Genomic DNA, 21,579 nt, shown 5'->3' with positions numbered 1-21,579 from the left:
TTGGGTTTTACTTGATTTTGTTTTTTTTACTTTTTTTGGCTCTCCTTGTAAATTTTTTGAATTTCGAAACTCCTTTCTTTTTTTTTTAGAATTTTTTGTGAATTTTAATTGTTTTTTTTATTTTTTACTAATATACAGATAAATAAAATGAAAATGAAACAAATCAAAATGAAATTGAATTGAAATGAAATGAAATTAAAAGGGAATGAAAATGAAATGGAATGATAATAAGATGAAATTGAAAAGAAACAAAATGAAATGAAATAAAATAAAACAAGTGGATGACACAAAAAAAGAAAAAGACAAAAAGATTTCAACTGCCATTGATTAAGGAGAAAAAGAGCGAGAGAAATAAGGAAACGGCGAGAGAAAGGTTCCCCCCTTTTTCTTTTGTCTTTTTGTAGCTCAGTGATTTTGTGTGTGTAGGCGTGTGTGTGTGTGTGTGTGCGCGCGCGCAAACGGTGTGTGTGGGATGTGAATGTGAGTGTGTATGTGTGTGCAAAGGATGTGTGTTGGGTGTGAATGTGAATGTGTGGAGGTGTGTGTGCATAAGCTTTTTATTTTATTTTTTGAAAAAAAAAGCAATGCAAAAGATAAAAGGTTCCCCCCCTTTTTCTTTTGTCTTTTTGTAGCTCAGTGATTTTGTGTGTGTAGGCGTGTGTGTGTGTGTATGTGTGTGCGCACAAACGGTGTGTGTGGGATGTGAATGTGAGTGTGTATGTGTGTGCAAAGGATGTGTGTTGGGTGTGAATGTGAGTGTGTGGAAGTGTGTGTGCATAAGCTTTTTATTTAATTTTTTTTTTAAAAAGCAATGCAAAAAAGAAAAAAAATTGCCTACGACTCAAATTAGCCAATAAATTAGGAAAAATTCACAAAGTACCAAAGAACACTTTGGATCTTCAATTTGCATCAATTTATTGTTTGGATATAGATTAGCAATTTTAGATAATAAATTAGCAAAATAAATGCTAAATAATTGCAAAAAAGTACCGAAAATTTTTTAAAAACTATGCAGTACAATCAACTCAATTTTTGACACTTAAACCATCAAGATTACAACCCAAATAATTTTCTAATGCATTTGACAATCCAATTTTTATCCAAAAAGTAACAAAATTAGCAATGTGAACTTTGCAGTGCAGCCAATTACACAATAAGTTTTGACCAACTACTAGTTCAATTATGTGTGCACACACTAGCACAATTAAACACATGCAATTTTGGCAATAAAAAATTTCCATGACACCATAACAAAATCAAGAAACTCATTGTTTTTCACAAATCAAATTGGCACTAATAAAGCCATTATTTGTGCTTGAATGTGTCTACGCATAGGCACACAAATTGTACCTAAAATTTTCCCAAATTTGATGCAATTGAACTTCAATGAAAACCTGCAAATAAATCACTATTTGAGTGGGTAAATGCACGCACATTTACGTTAAGAATCACATCAAATTCACACTCCAAGCGACAACTCTACCGGTGTGTGTGTGCGTTGCGCACTTCCAAAACCGCTTTGACCTACATAAACCAACACAAAATCTTATAGTGTAGCTTCCATTTCAACAAAATTAAACACATATGATCAATGAGCACACATCCAATAAAAGATTTATCAATGTGTAGCATTAAATGCACATGCAATTCGTGAGTAATTAGAGGGAGAAATTAGTGAAAAATCCCTTAATTACACACTAAAAAACACTCAAATCTTTATGAAATTTTGGCAATTTTGTTTCACAAGAGTGATTACCAAGCCTCTAATTAGGCACATACACATGTAAAACACTTCAATTGTTAGTAGATTAGTATGAAATTAGTGTGTAATTGGTGTATACAAAGAGGAAAAAAATACCAATTTAGTCTACAAGCTACCCAAAACTAACCATATTGCCTACAACAACATAATTTTGGCGGTCATAGTATATGGCACAACCCACCGACATAATGTCAATCCGGTGGATTGAAACCCGGCTAGTGCATGGAGGAGTGGATGCACCAAATGCGAAAAATTGAGAACTCTACTGAGAGAGTAGGAGTTAGTGACTAGAGAAGAGGGAATGCAAGAAGAGATGGGAAGCTGTTTGCACACACACCTCGATCCATCACTCAACTCTCACAAGCTCAAGGACATGATACTAATCTCTCACTAATGACTAACATTCACACGTAAAATCATGCACACACAAGCATATAGAAGCCAAGATTAGAGAAATGCAATGCCATCTACGTTGCATTTATATGCCCATACCCAAAAAAATATACGTATAAAACGTCATTATATGCCGAAATCTCGAATAATCACCAAATAATCATATTTTTTTCTTTTCGATCAAAATATTTTTTGATAAAAAAACTACTTATATAAAGACCGTTGCCGGTTTTGATTGAAACCAACGACTACAATTGAGAGTGCAACAGATAGCTAGAGTTTATTGAGGTATAATTTTAAAGTTGTTTCCATTTGCTCTTTGCTGAGTGATTTTATTCAAAAAAGAGCATACAAAAATTGATGCTCTCTAATAAATTTCGCCACATGATTTGGATCCAGTAGCGTTTATTTTATGACGTCCATTTTACCAATGTATTTTAATAGAAAATTAGGAGTATGCACAGCACATGGCACCCAAGTAATCTCTGGGTACTTGACTTGGATAGCCCTCCCTACAGCCTTGTAATTGGATGCATTATTTGTGACAATTGCAATCACATTCTTTGGCCCACCTACTTTTTTATGGCCTGCTCATATATCTTTGCTAGATAATCACTGGTCTTCTGTTTCAAAGAGGTGTCAATGGATTCCACAAACATAGACCCTTTAGGGTTGATAAGCATCACATTGATGAGTGGCTTCTTCTGACAGTTGGTCCATCCATCCAACGCTATGGTGCAACCATACATAGGAACAAAGTCCACCACCATGTGCTTGAGGATGGCTTGAGTAATATCTTTCACTTTATCCAAATACTCTAAGCGCATCTTATTATAATCAGGAAGCACAACCCCTTTTTTGGTTGTGCTCATTAAAGAATCTTGAAATATGGGGTTGCACATAGCATTGAATGGTATACCGCACTCCATAAAATCTTGCATCCATTTCAAGTGAAACTTAAGCAACCATTGCTTATCTATCGCTTCATATAGTGTTGGGCCATTGGATGATGCTTTACTAACTTTAGCTGAGCTAGGAGTTGCTGTTGCTGACATTGAAGCATGTCCATGAAAAGGAGTTGACTGGGGAGTGTGATCATTTACTTTTGTAGGCACATGTTGTGTCCTCTCATTGACAACAGACATTTCAACATTTGTTGCAACTTGTTTGGCATTAGCACTTTTATTTTTAGCTGCAAGAATTTGCTTTGCTATGGGAGTATAATTTGGCAATCTAGCATGAATATCTCTTGGCGGAGCTGTACACTCGGACACATTTTCAGGGACTTTGAACAAATTCTCTTTGATTTTGGTCGTCGCATTACCACTGAACTCATAGCCGTAGGTCTTGCATTTCAATCAAGATGTATTCTTTTCGGCACGCAGCTCGTGGATGTAACTCCACTTATGTCCTTTCACCATGCCAATAGATAAACTTAAACTGCGAGATCAACAAATCCACTTGTCAATTTTGAGGTCAAATTCAATTCAAGACAACAAAGTACACAAGCAATGCTCTATCAATCAATATAGTGATCAAAATCTGTCCACATTATCAATTAACAATAAACAATGATAGTCTTATCATTCTTCAATAAACTCATGTTAATCAAATTATATTTTCATGCGCTAAATAACTTCATCACTTCAAACAAAGAATTTCAATCACAATGCTCACATTGCACTATATCAACTCATCTAAAGTGCAAGCTTTTGGCTTTCACACATTACGAATATCGATAACCTTAACCGCTTATTTAAATTAATACAAACAAATCTCATCATCAGGTTGCACTATATTGATTTATCCAATTCGCAAGCTTACAGCTTTCACACATTAAAATAATCGATAATATTGATTAAATCTTACAATTGATTCTCATTTGAACATGAGGATTAATTGCAAACCTTGACGATTGTCATATCTATCTGAAGTGCAAACATGAAGTTCTCACACTCCATGGTAGATCTATGAAAGCTTATCTATCTGGAGTTGTTGCACGTGTACGATCATACAATATGATAGATGTAGCAATCCAAATAAAGATAATGTAATATCAATGTATTTGGACATGAGATTCCTAAATTTTGATTACAGTGAGAGCATAGTGTGATGGATCTACACAGGACAAGAAAAAAACCATGTACATTTGAGGTGAAAAAATATCTGCACGTCAAAATTAAACCTACCTAAATAAAATCGATCTCTCTTCTATTATATTTTGCAGATTGATAACATCATGTGAGAGTACACTCCACAAATGGTAATCTCTAAATTATATCACTAATTCACTTCCACATGTGAGTAAAAAAAGCACGTAGCAAGTGACTCTAAAAAATAAACACCTTGTATGAGTGAGAGTTTGAGCTCTACACAAGATACAAAGCTTACATAATTTGAACCCTAAAAAAAGAATCATTTAAATTTAAAAAAATATTAAATTGATTTTAATCAAAATATTTTAAAACTACTTTAAAATTCAATAATCTTTTAATTATAGGAAAAAACATTTTTTAACTCTACTAGTGGCATGGAATATCTTTTGTGATGAATACTAGTCTCAACAAGGTGTGCTCCCGCTATATATACTCTTTTTTATTATCAATATATTCTTTGATCAAAAAATACTTTGTGCAAAGTATTTTTCAATAGCAAGAGGAGACAATGATTAGATGAAACTAGAGACTAATAATCACAAATCTAAGCATCACAACACATAGAGACATGGGAGAGAATCATAGAAAGACAAATAGCTTTATGTTATCAACCCAATGCAGAGCTCCATCTCCATAGCCACCTCTCTTCTCTAATCTCAACCCTAGCTATCAAAAGTATGAGATTCACATTGCAGTATTTCACAATTATTTCTAGGGTTTATTAAGAATTGGTCGGCCACCCAAACGTATATAAAAGGCTTAGGCTCACAAATACAAGCTAGAAACCTCATAGAGAACGTGGATACAAGAAAGGTACGTACCATACACATGTGTGTATACATCAATGGAAGCACAATGCATGTCGTTGATGCTCGCCCATCAAGATCCTTCTAAGATGCATTCTCAGGATATAACCAACTTGCAATTTCTCTTGAAGATCAATACAAGAGAGTGTTTTCCATAAAATGGGGTATATACATATATAGGGTAATGCTGCTTGGCCTTACCAATGCCCCAACAACATTTTAGAGATTGATGGCACATGGATTTAAAAAATTCTTGAGGATATTCTTGGAAATATACGTGGATGACATATGTGAGCACTCTCTCTTGTGCTTCGACAAGGCAGAATCATGGGACACATTGTCTCGTTTTTACATCATGTACAATATTTGCCATGGCTGACAACATAGATGTGTTCAATATGTTTGTTGCCGAGGATAGATTTGATGGAGACAATTACCCTATGTGAGCTTACATGATGCAACATGTCTTTGTGTCCAAGGTTGTCTGGAATATTGTGCAGGGCATTGACGTACGTTCTGGTTCGCAAGATGTATTTGATGTTCCGGATGTTGCAAGTTTTGATGGCAGGGTTGCTGCTCCCAGAGTTTTTTTTCCTATGACTGAGCATATGAGGAGAAATATGGACCTTGCATGGGCCTTGTAAGGAATCCTAATTTTTAGTTGATGAGAAGTTTTGATTTTTTGTTTTTTTGTTTTAGCTTCTACGCACATCATGGGTACTACAGGCAAGATAACAAAAGTTGAGTGCAAATATGTCAAAGAATTTGTATGCACTCATCTTTATAGATTACGAAGTGATCACCTCCAGGAAGTCCTTCAAGAGTCCTCATACAATTCATTTTTGGATGAGCTATGTAGTGCTATATATGCAACACTAGTTGCAAAATTTTGTGGTGCTTCAGGTGGGATTGAAGTCCTTACAGGTGGTCAGTTGGGCCACGATGTGAGTCGAATCATAGGGAAAGTTTGCAGAGTTGAAGAAACCCTTGACAAGCAAATTAAAGGGAAGTCTGGCTTCATGGACCGCATGAAGGAAGTAGAGGTCTTCTACAGAAGCATGAAGCAACAGGGAAAGAGACCAAGGATCGAAGAAGAGCCCAAGGATGTACCTGAAGTGCCTGCCGCTTCGGGAGTACCAATCTCTAGCAATGATCCAATGCCGCCCAACATGGGAAGTTTAGACCCATGCAACCTCGTCATCATGCGCATGGCTTGCATTGAATTTCCACAAATGGCAAGCATTGGAGAAGGTAGATACGACATAGTCGTGAAGGTGAAAGTCAACCATGAAACCTTCACATATGAATTTTACGCTGGCAAGCTAATCAAGGGTGATGGCCAAAGCGTTCCAATGACATAGTGTTGCATGATGCCACAATTATGAATATCACTCATTGTGGAATCATTGCTACTTTGGGATTGGCAAGACACGCCACATGAGCGCCCACCCTCATCTTCAAGATCTGGAATGGTGGAAACCTCGACCACTAGCTAGAGAGACTCCAAAAGGATGGGAAGAATGTGGCCATGAGCAAGGGTTTCAGAGACACCGAGGGGACCGTTGAAGGTGTCAAGAAGAACATATGGCCTATCATTAATGGATTGCTCCAAATCTTCATCTTTTTGCATGCGAATAAGATTACAATGATGTTCATGGGAGTAATATCTTGCTGCATTTTGGATGGACTAGAGTATATGTAGGCATATGTGATTGGGGTAGTGCAACCTTGTTACCCACAGAGAACACATTTCCAAAGTTGTCAGATCTTCTCCCATTGACAAGGGAAGCCTAGAGCAAGCGATATTGGTGGGTGGCTCCCGAATGTATATCAACAATTCCTCCAGTATTCAGGGGTAGCCAAGATATCTAATCCCTTTGCAAATACATTCAAGAACTCCTTTAATATTTACCTAAGGATTTCAAGTCATGCTAAGGCAACGGCACCATTGGAAATCTCAGATTTGCAACACAAAGGGCTCGCGCGTGTGTTGCTCCTATGCTTCATCCAAAAGGAGCACAATCTACCTAACAATAATCAAGTTTCCATGTACTTCATCCAACAACTCTTCGTGCAATATATAATGAAGAAGCGCATCCTTTGGACAGACCATCCTTTCAATGCTGGTGTCGGACTTGAAAGAGCTAAAGAAAGGGCACAAGCACATCATGGGGAGGTAGATCCACCTGCACGAAAGAGGCTAGTTGTGCTCCTACAAGATGAGCATGAACAAATTGTTAATATTGTGTCTCAAGGGGCTACACTAGCCAGCCAAGGAGAGAGCATTTTCTCTCTACAAGACAAGTTGGTAGCCTAAGAACAAGTAGTTGTTTTAAAGAGAAAACTTGCCAGTTACAAAGTGCAGTACAGTCCTCTCTCTACCTTGCCTGAGGAGGCGGGACCAAGTCAAGAGGCAGATATTCAAGAAATGGTGGATATACTTGAGGCAGCATTGAACGTAGATCTTGAAGAAGCGATGGATATTACAATTTCTTAAAGACATTGTAGAAAATTTTAGTGGCAATTTATCCCGTCCTTTTTGGAGACGCATTGTATTCTCTCTATGTTTATGGCAATGAATTTGTTTTGGAGTTGCTAATTGATGACTTTGTTGACAGTCAAGAAATTTCTTTTTATTTGATTGCCAAGCAATGTCCTGAATACTTATGTTTATGCGAATTCTCTTCAATACTTGACTTTGTTGCTACTAAATAAAAAAAAAGTGAGATATATAGCTCAATAGGGAGCTACAATGAGAAAAAGTGAGATACTTTATCATGAAAAGATGTTTACATTTTTCCATCTATCACATTGAAGGTCCTTGGTTAGCTCGCATGTCTTCTTGATCTACACTCACTTCTTCTATGTTGATAGATGACGCACCTATCATACCCCTCTCTCTTAGGAAGAAGCCTTGCCTGTTTTCATTTCTTTACATACCCTACAAAATGGACCCATATGTTGGTAGGTGGTGCTCCACATTCTTTCACATTGGGATTAGTGCCGAGTAAATGTTCTTTGATGCTAGTTCCGTTGTGTGGCATGCTATGCCCACAATGTTTGCATTCCAAAAACAAAACTGTCTTGCCTCTCTCTTTTTCCTCCACATACGACCACTCTTTTCCTCGCACCATGCTTTCTGACTTCAACATAATATATCCTACAATCAATAGATACACTATGATTATAATTTTTCACCATAATAGTGCAATGAGAAAGATAAAAGCTTATAGATATGATTTGCTAAATTAAAATAATGAATGAATAATGTTAAGATAATATTTTAGGGAAGATCACCAATGGATATATCATTCTTGGCTACTAGATGGTGGTAAAGAGAGTTTGCTCAAGACAACTTAGATGAGCGATGGAGTCATCTCACATTCCACTATCTATATCTCTTGGAGGTAGGAGCTACTGCTCAAACACAACCATTCAACCCTAAAATAACTGAGGTCTCTAATTTCTATATCAACATAGAGGTAAGAGCATGAGCTCGATAACATCCATGTGACTCCTAAGTACTATGCATGAATAATATTCACTAGGAGGTAAGAGCTTTCGCTCGATCACAACCTAGTGAATTCTATAGGTAATCCACCATATTCACTTAGAGGTAAGATCATAAGCTCAATAATAACCAAGTGAATCCTTCTCCATACCTTAAACCTCACTTGGAAGTAAGAGAAACATCTCATAACAACCAAGAGGCACCCAGTGGACCTATTCTATGAAATCAAGTGAATCCTACTTCATACCTTAAACGTCACTTGGAAGTAAGAGAATCATCTCATAAAAACCAAGATACACTAAGTGGACCTATTCTATGTCTATATGGAGGTAAGAACATTTGTTCATGACAACCAAAAGACCCTACATGTATGTGTATATGTTCCAAAATGTATGAACTAACACTATTATTTGTGCACATATTATAGCTATGATAGATTTTAACAATCAAATATCACTTTTAGTATCTGTTCTAAAACAAATAGAGCTAAGAGTATAGATTCTAATGTTTAGAATTATATATTTGCACTATAGCTAGAAAAGTAGCCTCTAATACGTACAATTATTTATTTATCTACTCTTAAACAAGTAGAGCTAAAAGTATAGTCTCTATTGCTTAGAGTAATTTATTTAAACTTAGCAATAGAGTTAAAGAATAACTTCTATTGTTAAGAATTATAGGTGATTCAAATCTATATAATTATTTTATTTTTAATGTATAAACATAAAAAATAATATTTTCTTTAAAAATCAAAGATTTTTTAAGTTGACAACTCAACCTTTCTATGTCAAAGGTAACCTGACAAAATCAAAGATTTTTTAAGTTGAAAACTCAACCTTTGTATGTCGAAGGTAACCTGACACTTTGGTGAAGGGAATTGTAGCTAAAACACGCAAATTTGGGCTTTATATACTACTAATCTATCGATCAAAAACATATAGATCAATTTAAACTATCGATCAAAAGCCTATTAATTGATACTTAATCAATCGATAAACTATCAATCGATATGTAAGCAATAAATTGTTTTTTTGGAAAAACAAAACTGATGTGGCATCGAATAATACGCACGAATAAATATTTAGAACGTATTATTCGACCATTATTCACGAATAAAACAATGTCAAATAACGAATCATGCAACCCAGCCCTCAACTAGTAGCGGGACCAAGACCTAGTGAGAGAGGGAGAAAATCCATAGGCCACACCAGGGCCGGACATAGTGAGTCAAAGAAGGCTCCAAAGGACTGGTCAAGAGTCGGGCAAAGGGGGGGTTCTAGAGAGAAAGAGAAGGTGACTCCAAGGTGGAGAAAGAAAGCCCACTTCAAAAGCTCCAAGGCCGGACCAAATGGGCAAAGAGAGTCAAATGGTCATTCCAAGGCAGGGCACAACAGGCTAAAGAGAGAGAGAGCCCAAAGGCTTGTCAAAGAGGGAAAATCAAAGCAAGCCAAGAGGCAATTGAGAAAGAGATAGAATTCAAAGGATCCAATCCCAAGGGGGCAGTTAAGAGCCGACCAAGGTGGGCAGAAAGGGAAAATTCAAGGGTGGAAAAAAGGAAAAAATAAAAGAACAAAGAGTAAAAATAAGAAATGCCTAGGGGCATTAGCAACATCGCTAGTGCACCACCCCTCCTTTCAAGAGCACAGACTAAAGAGAGCAAATGAAAGCAAAGCAGCTCCCCCCCTCTTAAGTCACCCAAATTGGGGTTTTCAAATGGGCCAATTCAAGTGCAATTTCCAAAGTTGAAAATCCCCCACTATAAAAGCCATTCTTTGAATGAAATGGGGGCTTTTTTTTTTGTCGTTTGAAGCCTATAGAGTGGAGCTCTTTGGCAGAAGAGTGTGCCTGTGAAATCCCTTTGTAATTTCTCTTGAGAATGGTCTTTGTGATGGCATTGCAAGCTTTTCACATGCCTTTGGAAGCATAATCAAGCCACTGTTGCTCTATTTTGCTATCATTTCCCCTTCCCCCCTTCTCTTTCTCCTGCTCTTGTGCTTCCCCGTGGTGCCGGCAGTGTGGATGTGTGTGTCCCCTTGGACCGACGGCATTTTATGTGAGAGAGTGAGATTGAGTGGTCGTGTGTGTGTGCAAGGGTAGAGAAAGAGCATGGGAGTATGTAGAAGTCGAGGACAGTCCCAGCAGGCGGGACTCCTTAGAAGGCCAACCAACAAGAAGCGAGAATAGCTACACTAACAGTATTTATCAGAGTTATTGTATGCAATTACTGTAGTAACTCTTGAGAGCTATAAATAGGACTCGCTACACTGTAACGGGCTTCTTGGCTTTTTGGGCTTTTGGATTTCTAACACTCTTGGGTTACGAGCTCTTAGCCTCTAGATTCACCCTTGTAATCATTTACTCTTGTAATCAATCCTCAGACTTCATCTGAGCTCAAGCCTGTTGTACACTGTACTGATTATCCTTGAGCTATTGATTTGAATCTACAAATACCATTTCCAGTCTTCCAGTTGTGTCTTTCATCTTATTATATCATTCTAGTTTAGTTCTCTATTTTACTCCAGTACTATTTTAGTCCTCACTAACTGAACTGCCTAGATAATCAGTAGCTCTGAACTCTAACATTGGAATATTTGTCTAAAGAGACTAGCTCCCATTCCATTTTGGCAATCACAGTGGTTAGAGCTGATTGCTCTTAGACTAGAGATCTCTATCTCCCAGTTGGAGTTCTCAGCTACAAACATGCCATCCAAAGTCAGTCGTGGTCAAAAATCATCAACGCAGTTGCACACTGATTCCATTCATGTTGATCCTATTCCCAAAGTGTCAAAAAGAGATTTTGATACTAAGAGGGACCTCGAGAGTGAGATTTAGGCTCAGGAGGAGCAGAGTAATGCTAAAGAGGCCAGAGACTCTTAGCATTCCAGTCACTCAAGGAGGAAAAGAGCTGAGCGTGAGGAAGGCAAAACTAGGCCTCAAAGTTCTCGGTCCATGCACAAGGCAGTTGAGGCCAAGGGTAGCAAAGGTAGTCGCCATAGTACCAGCACGAAGGCCAAGAAGAGACTAAGACTGAAACTGAAGTGGAAGGTAACTAGGATGTTGACACTGATCATTACAAAAAGTCCTCCAGATGTAGTCAGACTCCCAAGACCAGAGGAACCAGAGATAATGCCAATCGGCATACTTATACTTCTTCATTAAAGATCTCTCTCCTAGTGTTCAAAGGCAGAAAGAAAGATGATCCTAATGTCCACATTCAAGCCTTTGAGGAATATGCCTAGTTAAAGAATATTGATGAAGATGACTGGGGATAATATTTTCCTCAAACACTAAAGGATTGTTGCAAGGAAATGGTATTACCACTATCCAGCTTGCCATCTCAAGTCTTACAATAAATTGATTAATGCTTTTAGACTTGAGTATTCAGACAATAGAGGTGATGAAGACATTCTCTGTGAGCTTGACAAGATCAGACAAGGGAAATTGTTTATGAGAAGCTATGTGGAGAAGATCAAGGAATTAATCAAGCAGCTGCAAGAGCCACCTTCAAGAAAAAGACTACGTGCATGGTTTTTGAATGGGTTCCGCACCAAGAAGTTGAGAGAGCAACGCTGCGCCAACAAAGAAATTTAATGACTTGCTGCAAAGAGCTCTGAAGTTTGAGCAGCAAGCCAAGAAGGAGAGAATCCATAAGAAGCAAAGGTCGAGTAGTAGCAGCTCTTCTACTGAGAATTCCAAGTCTAGTGAGACTTCTAGCAACTCTGATAGTAGTTCAGACAAAAAGAGAAAAGAAAAGGCTAAGAAAGGGTCTTTGTCCAGGAAACTTGATGAAATAGCCAGGTAGATTGCTAAAATAAGCAAAACCAGAGAACCTGTCAGGAGGATGCAAACCCGGTGCTCCAAATGCAAATCTAAAGATCATGTTTTCAATAAATGCCCACAGTGTACCTACTGCAAAGCGTATGGCCATCTGTGGAACAATTGTGGCATTCAAATTCATCATTTCAAAAAGGGTAAGGATATGTCTCTAGTTGCATTCACAAATGCCGAATGAGTTAATGTAGAGATGCCTAGTGTACCTCAAGAGGAAAAATCAAGTACTAGTGGCACTAGTACTGGTAATGGGCACGAAAGATACCAAGGGGGTACTGGAGTCTGGACAAGGTGAAGGTCGTGGTAATTTCTTAAATCAAAGTCCTAAATGCTATACTTGTGGGAAATATGGACACTTTGCACCTCAGTGTCCAGAACCATCCAGTATTACAACTACTGAGACGAAAGCCCCAGAACCAGTTCGAGTACGGACAGACACTCGTAGTAAAGGGGTGGTCATTGAAGAAATCCCAAATGAGCCTATGAAACTAGTCAATCTTAAAACCAGCAAATGCACTCAGCAAAGAGAAGTCTGGAAGGCTAAGGGCAAGGAGAAGGTATTTGATGAATTGCAAGACCAGCAAGAACTGGCAGCTAAGATCATAGAGGATCTAGCTAAGAAGCTACCAAGTGTAGTCAGAGTTTTGATGCTCGAGTTATTCAAAAGATACCAGCCCAATATTTTGAGAAAAGGTAGCCAGATTGCCAGGATCTGGAATCTCTGAGACTATGTTTGCTGCAGTGCAAGGACTAGTGGAAGATCTAGGGCATGACAAATCAAATTTGACTGCAATGGGAAATACTAAATTAGGGAGAACAGACACCAGAACAAAGGATTGGCACTGTGAAGATAATCCTAATTCCTCAAGTTTTGATAATAATTTTGACCAAGAGAGAGAAGAAATCCATGTCAAAATTTGTGACCGAATTCAAAAACTGACAGTTGAATTAGAAGATATCAAGAATACTTTGCTTGAAGCAACAAAATTCATCAGACAACGGAGAAAGGCTGAAGTCGATGCCAGAGCAGTTGATTTGGCAGCTGTCAAAGATGATGAAGTGTCGGTAATCCATATGGACTACAAGGTCAAGAAACAATGGGAGCCACTATCCGGTGTTATACTAGATGGAGGGGCAGGTCCCGGGGGATTTACCACGAAAAACTTATCGCACCACATAAGTGCAAGGGAGGGGAGTTCTTTTACAAGTTACATAAGCATATAAGCTAGGGACAGGCCCCCAATAATTTATCTCCCAAGCTTAAAAATAAGGGAGGGGGAAGTTACTTGTAAAGATTGGTCACTGGTGTGCACTAGAACTCGGATGAATTTTGGGGAAGTTTTTTATCAAGTCACATATTAAATTTTGCACCAAACCGGTTATAGATAAGGGCTGATTTGGAGCAGGTCAAGGATTGATCTATACCAACTTTGTATGGGTCAAAATTGGACAAGTAGCCAGAGTGCAGGTTGATTGGGTACATAATTTAAAAGTCAAACTAAGACACATTGAGGGTGCATATAGTTATCAGCAGAAGTGGTTCCTGAGTAAGTTGCCAATCACTATGTTACACACTCTCTGACTACCTTTACCCGATTAGATCATGTGAGACCTAAATTTTATATGTAAGATAGGGGTATGATAGTTTTCTTCGTTCATTGTTGTATAAGCGTAGAAGGGGGGGGGGGGGGGGGGGGGGGGGGGGGGGGGGGGGGGGGTTATATTCCCTAATATAAGTTGTATATAGGGATTTTATCAAAGTTTTCTGCTTGCAGGTGATGTCCCATTTTGTATATAGAGTGAATCCCTCGGGACGCAGGTGTGAATATCCTGGGGACACATCTTCAGCAAAGGCTTGGTATCACAGATTTGAAACCAACACCCTTTAAGGTCCGAATGGCCGATCATAGAGTTGTTTAGGCAATTGTATGATTGAGAATATGCATATTAGGGAGGGTAAAGAAAAATTCAAAACCAACTTTTTGGTACTGGATGTTCAAGGAGCATATAGTATGCTACTCGGACGACCATGGCTACAGATGGTGCAGGCTGTTCATGATTATGCCAATTAGACCCTAACAATACAGGGAACCAGTAGGAGAATCCAGGTCCCGACAAATAACACCAGAAGCTGGAAGAAGGCACTTTGACCAGAAGAGCTTTGCCAGAAGTATGGGGTTAAAAAGATTGAAAGGATGCTTATAGCCATGAACATTTTTCTATTGGCTGACATAGACTTAAGTGCGGTGTTATTCAACAAGGATCAAGCTGAAAAACAGAGGAAGCAGTTTCCAGATCAGTTCATTGAATTGAATCTTGTGATAGCCAATTTTTTGAAATCAAGAAAAAAAAGCAAAAACAGGTTTATCTTTCCTCTACCCAAAGCACGGAAACACCACCGAAGGGCTCGACAATTTCTCAGTCAATCGGTGAGCCACAAATTCTCTCTCTCTTCTCCCTGCCCCGCCCACGGCCCATGCGGCACAGCTTTAGCGACACCCCTGGCCATGGCCCATCACTATCCATTATTAGCCCCGGCTTTCCAAAACCGCGGCCACAAGAACCAATCCCAAGTAGGGGAGAGCACATTACCAAAAAAACAATAAAAAGTTGTTTTTTGAACATTCACCACCCCCTCTATCGGTGGGCCACCACCAATTGGGCCTCTCCATTATCACCAAAAGACAGAGGTCTTTCTCCCTCCTGCTCTGCTCTCCCAACCCACCACCATCTCTCTTATCCCTGCTCCTGTGTCACCTAGCCCCGCGGGCGCATAAACCAAGTTGCCACTGTCATATTCCATTGGTGGGCCGCCGTGCATGGACAAGAGTTCTCTCTCCCTCTTGCATTATTTATACACACAAACACTTTCACATTTTTTTTATCCTCTCTCTCTTACCTCTCGCTTGTCCATACTCCACCGGCGGGCCGCCATACCTCACCCCTCCCTCTTCCCTCTCGTCCACACTCCCTCGACCTCACTCTCCCCTCTTCTTTTCCTCCCACCGACGGGCCACCTCTCACTCTCTCTCTATTTCTCCTTCTCTCTTTTCCTCACTATCTCTCTCTCTCACTATCTCTCCCTCCCTCAATTTGCTCTCTGTTTGTGTGTGTGTGTGTGTGTGTGTGTAAGTGGCCCCGCAGGCGCATGGAGTAGAATGTCTCTCTCTCTCTCTCTCTCTTAATTCAACCACACATACCCTCTCTGTCTTTCCCTATCTTTCCCCCCTCTCACTCTCTCTCTCTCTCTCTCTCTCGCTCTCGCTCTCTCTCTCTCTCTCTCTCTCTCTCTCTCTCTCTCTCTCTCTCTCTCTCTCTCTCTCTCTCTCTCTCTCTCTCTCTCTCTCTCTCTCTCTCTCTCTCCTCTCTCTCTCTCTCTCTCTCTCTCTCTCTCTCTCCTCTCTCTCTCTCTCTCTCTCTCTCTCTCTCTCTCTCTCTCTCGATGTGTAGAGTTGGTGTTATTTCCAAACACCGTTGTCCCCGTCCTAGCCTCTCAAAGCTAGGTGGTGCTCGCCCTGTTCGCTTCACCATGGCCGGCTCGGCATGCATCAGCTCCTGGCGTTTTGAGTCCGTCCAGGTCGTGTAGTGCTTTGCGCTCATCATTTCGTGTCCCCACTAAGGAGGGCTTCTTAGCAAACTCTGTTACCATATACATGTGGTAGTGATGTGTGTGAACACACTAGGACCACCGGGGCATTTTTTCCCTCTTTAGGAGGTTTTTTCCCCCGTGCATTGTATATACGCCCATCACTCTAGGGCTATCTATCTTTCCATTGCACACTAAGTAACACACTCTCTATCATGTGCCTTGAGCTTCCTTCGTCTTCTCCAAGCTGTGTGTGTTTCTCTGCAACCCTAATTCCAACAATTGGTATCAGAGCAAGTCACGTCCTCCCGGGCTTAGTCGCCAGCTGCTCCAGCACACGCCTGCTCACTTTCTCCGATTTCAGTGAGCTTTGGTGAGCGTTCGCAGATCGACAAATAATTTGGGTGAGCTCAAAGAGCTTGGTCTGCTCAGAATTTTGATTTGGGCTCATTTCGGCCTCCGTTTCCACTACGGGCAGTACTGCACAGGCTATTTCGTCATTTTGTGCAGATTTTCTGTCAGTGCCGTTTTCTGCATAACAGGTGCCTTATAGTCTTCTACGGTTTGTGCTATATAGCACAAGTGGTTCCCACTCCATTTCTCCTATTTTCGGGCAGTTTTCACATCAGGTGCAGCATTTACCATGGCTGACAACAACAACACAGATGTGTTCAAGATGTTTGTTGCTGAGGACAGGTTGGATGGGGACAACTACCCTATGTGGGCTTATATGATGCAACATGTTCTTGTGTCAAAAGGTGTCTGGAACATTGTGCAGGGCATTGATGTACGTCCTGGTTCTGAAGATGTAGGCGATATTGAGGATGTCGCAGGTCTTGCTGCAAGGATTGCAGCTGTTAGAGTTGTTTTGCCTACGGCAGAACAAGCTCGTTGGGATGTTAAGGATGTGCAGGCTCATGCATTGATTGCGTTGTCTATGAAGCGCACCATTATTCCTCACATCCGTTCAGCAAAATCTGCAAAACATGCTTGGGATATTCTAGCAGGTCTTTATGCAAGCCGCAATGAGGCTAAAATTGCTTTGCTGCGTAAAGAGCTAGAGTCGAAGATTATGCATGAGGAAGATGATATGGACACTTTCCTTGCTAGTGTCAAGGATATCAATGAGCAACTCATTTCTGCAGGTGAAGTCATTTCGGACAGTTCCCTTGTGCAGACTGTTCTTGCTACAAAGCACATTACCTCACATCGTGAATTGTTTACCTCTCTCGAGTCTGTCCCTCATGGGAATTCAGTCACTTGTGCCAACAAAGCCTCTTATCCAGTTCAGGGAGTTGGAAAGATTGTGCTCACTGCTGCTAATGGCAGTTCCTTCACACTTGTTGATGCACTTTATGTACCTTGGATCAAGAAAAATCTCTTGTCTGTATCCGCACTTGCTAGACTTGGACTTGTAGTCAAATTTGTGGATGACAGATGTACAGTTCATGATCTCAGTATTGGTGATGAAATTGTTGCATCTGGGCTTTTGTGCCGTGGTCTGTATAAGCTCACTTTGTATGACAAGTGTGGACAAAATTTTGCAAATGCTGTTGCAGATTCAAGGGCTATTTCAGATGCAAAACTTTGGCATGCACGTTTCGATCATCTGAATTTTGCCAGTTTGCTGCGTTTGCAGAAATCTGATATGGTTGCTTCTTTGCCGCCTCTTGAAGCACCTGTCAAACATGTTTGTGAAGGCTGTATTCTGAATATGGTTGCTTCTTTGCCGCCTCTTGAAGCACCTGTCAAACATGTTTGTGAAGGCTATTTCAGATGCAAAACTTTGGCATGCACGTTTCGGTCATCTGAATTTTGCCAGTTTGCTGCCTTTGCAGAAATCTGATATGGTTGCTTCTTTGCCGCCTCTTGAAGCACCTGTCAAACATGTTTGTGAAGGCTGTATTCTGGGTAAAATGCAGCGTTCTAAGTTTCCAAAGGATGGTTCAGTTAGGGCCACATGCAAGTTGCAGCTTGTGCATAGTGATGTTTGTGGGCCCATGCAAACTCCGTCCTTGGGCAATTACCTGTACTTCGTGACTTTCATTGATGATTACTCCAGGCATGCATGGGTATTTTCGCTTAAAGCGAAGTCCGAAGTTTTTATGTGCTTCAAACAATTTTTGGCTATGGCTGAAAATGTCTCAAAATGTACTATGGGCACCCTCCGTTCTGATCGAGGGGGGGAGTATATGTCTCATGAATTTAATGCATTTCTGGCTAGTCGTGGGATAAAACACCAATGTACAGTGCCTTATACACCTCAGCAAAATGGCGTTGCTGAGAGGAAAAACAGGTCACTAATGGAAATGGCACGATGTATGGTCAAAAGTCAAGCTTTGCCGCATTCTTTTTGGCTTGAGGCCATCATGTGTGCCACTTATGTACTTAACAGGTGTCCTACGAAAGCTTTGCAGTCTATTACTCCATATGAAGCATGGCATGATAAAAAGCCTTCTATTGAGCACATGCGTGTTTTTGGCTGTTTGTCATATGCTTTGGTGCCACAAGTGCAACGCAGAAAATTGGATGATAAGGCTGTCAAATGTATTTTTGTTGGTTATAGTGCTGAAAGCAAAGGTTACAGGTTGTATCATCCACAAACAAAACGTATTCTGGTTTCACGAGATGTAGTGTTTGTGGAAGATTCTGTTCAGCCCTTGCTATCATGTACTAGAGACAGTAATGTAAGCTCACAGGACATTTATGACACTTTGTTGCCTCTTTTCAGTGGTGGAAATACGAATGTAAGTTCCAATGAGGCAAATGTATAGCCTATGGGGGTTTCTGAAAATGTTTTAGAACAGCCTATTACTGATGCAGATGTACATGATGTACTTGATGAGGAAAGGGCTGAAAATGAGCAGGCTAGAGGTATGCCAAAATGGTTGGTGCACACTTTGCGTGACAGTAAATTGGATGCACCTTTATCTAGTCGTACTCGTTCAGGCTCTTGCCATGCATCTTATGCATCAGATTGTTATGCTTTGGCTGTGTCTAGTTTACATGATGTCGAGGAGCCTCTGTCTTTTGATGAAGCACAGAATTCAGAAAATTGGATTGCTGCCATGAAATCAGAATATGATGCACTTATAGAGAATGACACATGGACTTTATGTGATTTGCCTCCTGGCAAAAAGGCCATTGGTACGAAGTGGGTTTACAAGTTGAAACGCAAGCCGGATGGTGAGATCGATCGCCATAAGGCTCGACTTGTTGCAAAGGGTTATGCACAACAAAAAGGCATAGATTATGAAGAGACTTTTGCTCCCACTTGTCGTATGACTACTGTGCGTTTTCTATGTGCATTGGCAGCTCATTTTGGTTGGGATGTACATCAATCAGACATTGTTACTGCTTTCTTGAATGGTGACATATTTGAGGAAGTTTATGTAACGCGGCCTCGCGGTTTTGTCATAAAAGGACAAGAGGACAAAGTGTGCAAATGTAAGAAGGCTTTGTATGGGTTGAAGCAATTTCCTCGTGCTTGGTATGAGAAAGCTGACACTCATTTGGTTAAACGAGGCTTTCGTAACAGTCCAACAGAAAGCACATTGTATGTAAAGCGTGAGGATGATGTATTTCTCATTGTGGTTCTTTATGTTGATGATTTGCTGATCATTGGACCAAATGAGAGACATATTGCTGAATTTAAGGCTGATTTGAATGCTACTTTCAAAATGAAAGATTTGGGGCTGTTGCATCATTACTTGGGTATACAGTTTAAGCAGTGTGATGGTGGTATTGCCTTGTGTCAGAAAAGTTACATAGAGACATTGCTATGTAAGTTTGGACTTGAGGATTGCAAACCTATTGCCACTCCCATGGAAACAGGTTTGAAGTTGAGTCTACATGATGCTGGCGATCCTGCTGATGTCACTCTTTACCAAATTGCTGTTGGCTGCCTCATTTATGTATGCAGCACGAGGCCAGATATTCAGTTTGCAGTCTCGCAGGTCAGCAGATTTATGCATAGCCCAGGGTCTAAGCATTGGCAGGCTGTCAAGAGGATTTTCCGCTACCTTAGTGGCACTTTACATCTTGGCTTGTTTTATCCCAAGGGGGGATCATTGCCGCCAGACTTGCATGCTTTTTCGGACTCAGATTGGGCTGGTTGTTTTGACACGTGAGTGTCCACAAGTGGTTTTTGTTTCATGCTTGGCAGTTCATGTATATCATGGTTGAGCAAGAAGCAACCTACTGTGGCCACTTCGAGTTGTGAGGCTGAGTACAGGGTAGTCTTCACAGCTACGGTTGAGTGTGTATGGCTCAGACGCCTTATGGCTAACTTGGGTGTTGGACAGGATACTGCCAACACTATCTACACTGACAGTCAGAGCGCATTGACTGTTGCGAGGAACCCAGTTTTTCATGCTCGCACAAAGCACATTGAGGTGCATTACCACTATGTCAGGGAGAGGCTCTCAGCAGGAGAGATCAGCTTGGCTTATGTGCCAACACAGGACAACCTTGCAGATCTTTTCACAAAGGCATTGTCTCGTGAGAAGCTTGAAGCTTTCCGCAAAGCTTTGGGCTTACTCCCCTTTGTGGACTGATCCTGTCCTCAGAGCATGGCACTTCCCTTTACTCATGTGCCAGCTCTCGTTCACCGCATCACTCCAGGGGGGATTTGTTACCATATACATGTGGTAGTGATGTGTGTGAACACACTAGGACCGCCGGGGCATTATTTCCCTCTTTAGGAGGTTTTTTCCCTCGTGCATTGTATATACGCCCATCACTCTAGGGCTATCTATCTTTCCATTGCACACTAAGTAACACACTCTCTATCGTGTGCCTTGAGCTTCCTTCGTCTTCTCCAAGCTGTGTGTGTTTCTCTGCAACCCTAATTCCAACAACCTCTAGTTTACAATGCTAGAAACAACACACATCATCAATCATGGACGAATGGCTGAAAGAATTCTCTAATTGGAGAACGGAGGAGGAGGAGATTGGAGAAGCATTGACCGCCTTCATCGAAGTGCTGGTGCGAGAATACACCGGGTCGTAAACATCCAAGAGGTAAATTCTCCATCTTGTATTGCTCATGCTAACCGCAAGTTGAGAGCATCAGGTGGGAAGGCTATGAAGTGCCATCACTGTTGTCAACCAAAGCATTTTGCGAATGAGTGTCAACAGAGGAGGTGAAGAAAGAACGGTGAGTTTTGCTTTTGAGAATCACAGCACTCTCACGACAGTCAAATTTTCCATTAGGGCCAAAAACGACTCAAAAAGGGCTGTGTAAGGAATTGGTTAAATTACTAATTAGCAGAGCCGTTTGTGGTCAAACGGATCCAAATTTGTCCATTTTGGTCATTTAAAGCATATCTACGCAATCTAAAGCGTATCTAGGTACATATCTCTAAATATTCAAAAAGATATCGTTTTCTTCACATTCATTTGTGGCTCACCTCGAAATTTGTTTTCATTTACTTCACTTGGCGGCAAATAGTTGCTTCCACTTTTGAATCTCTCTTTTTTCTCTCACCTTTCGTGAGCTTTTTCTCTTCTTCTCTGATGCACCTTCTTCTCTG

The 21,579-nt window shown here is 40.4% G+C and overlaps 1 protein-coding gene across 1 annotated transcript; it reads left to right on the top strand.

The window, feature by feature from the left end:
* Positions 1–5,830: 5,830 nt before the first annotated feature.
* LOC147426056 (uncharacterized) lies at positions 5,831–6,478 on the top strand. Its single transcript, XM_086498168.1, has one exon. It carries the CDS (start codon positions 5,831–5,833, stop codon positions 6,476–6,478), a length of 648 nt encoding a protein of 215 aa, XP_086354294.1.
* The last annotated feature ends 15,101 nt before the right edge of the window (positions 6,479–21,579 follow it).

The sequence above is a fragment of the Adiantum capillus-veneris genome, chromosome 24 (assembly GCF_014529385.1).
Source record: "Adiantum capillus-veneris isolate H3 chromosome 24, ASM1452938v2, whole genome shotgun sequence".
In the NCBI taxonomy this organism is placed as follows: Eukaryota; Viridiplantae; Streptophyta; class Polypodiopsida; order Polypodiales; family Pteridaceae; genus Adiantum; species Adiantum capillus-veneris.
This window is presented reverse-complemented; position numbering and strand designations above follow the sequence as displayed.

What these genes read in the sequence shown, in the direction of transcription:
- LOC147426056 (XM_086498168.1), top strand. Translation starts at nt 5,831, where the DNA reads ATGGGTACTACAGGCAAGATAACAAAAGTTGAGTGCAAATATGTCAAA.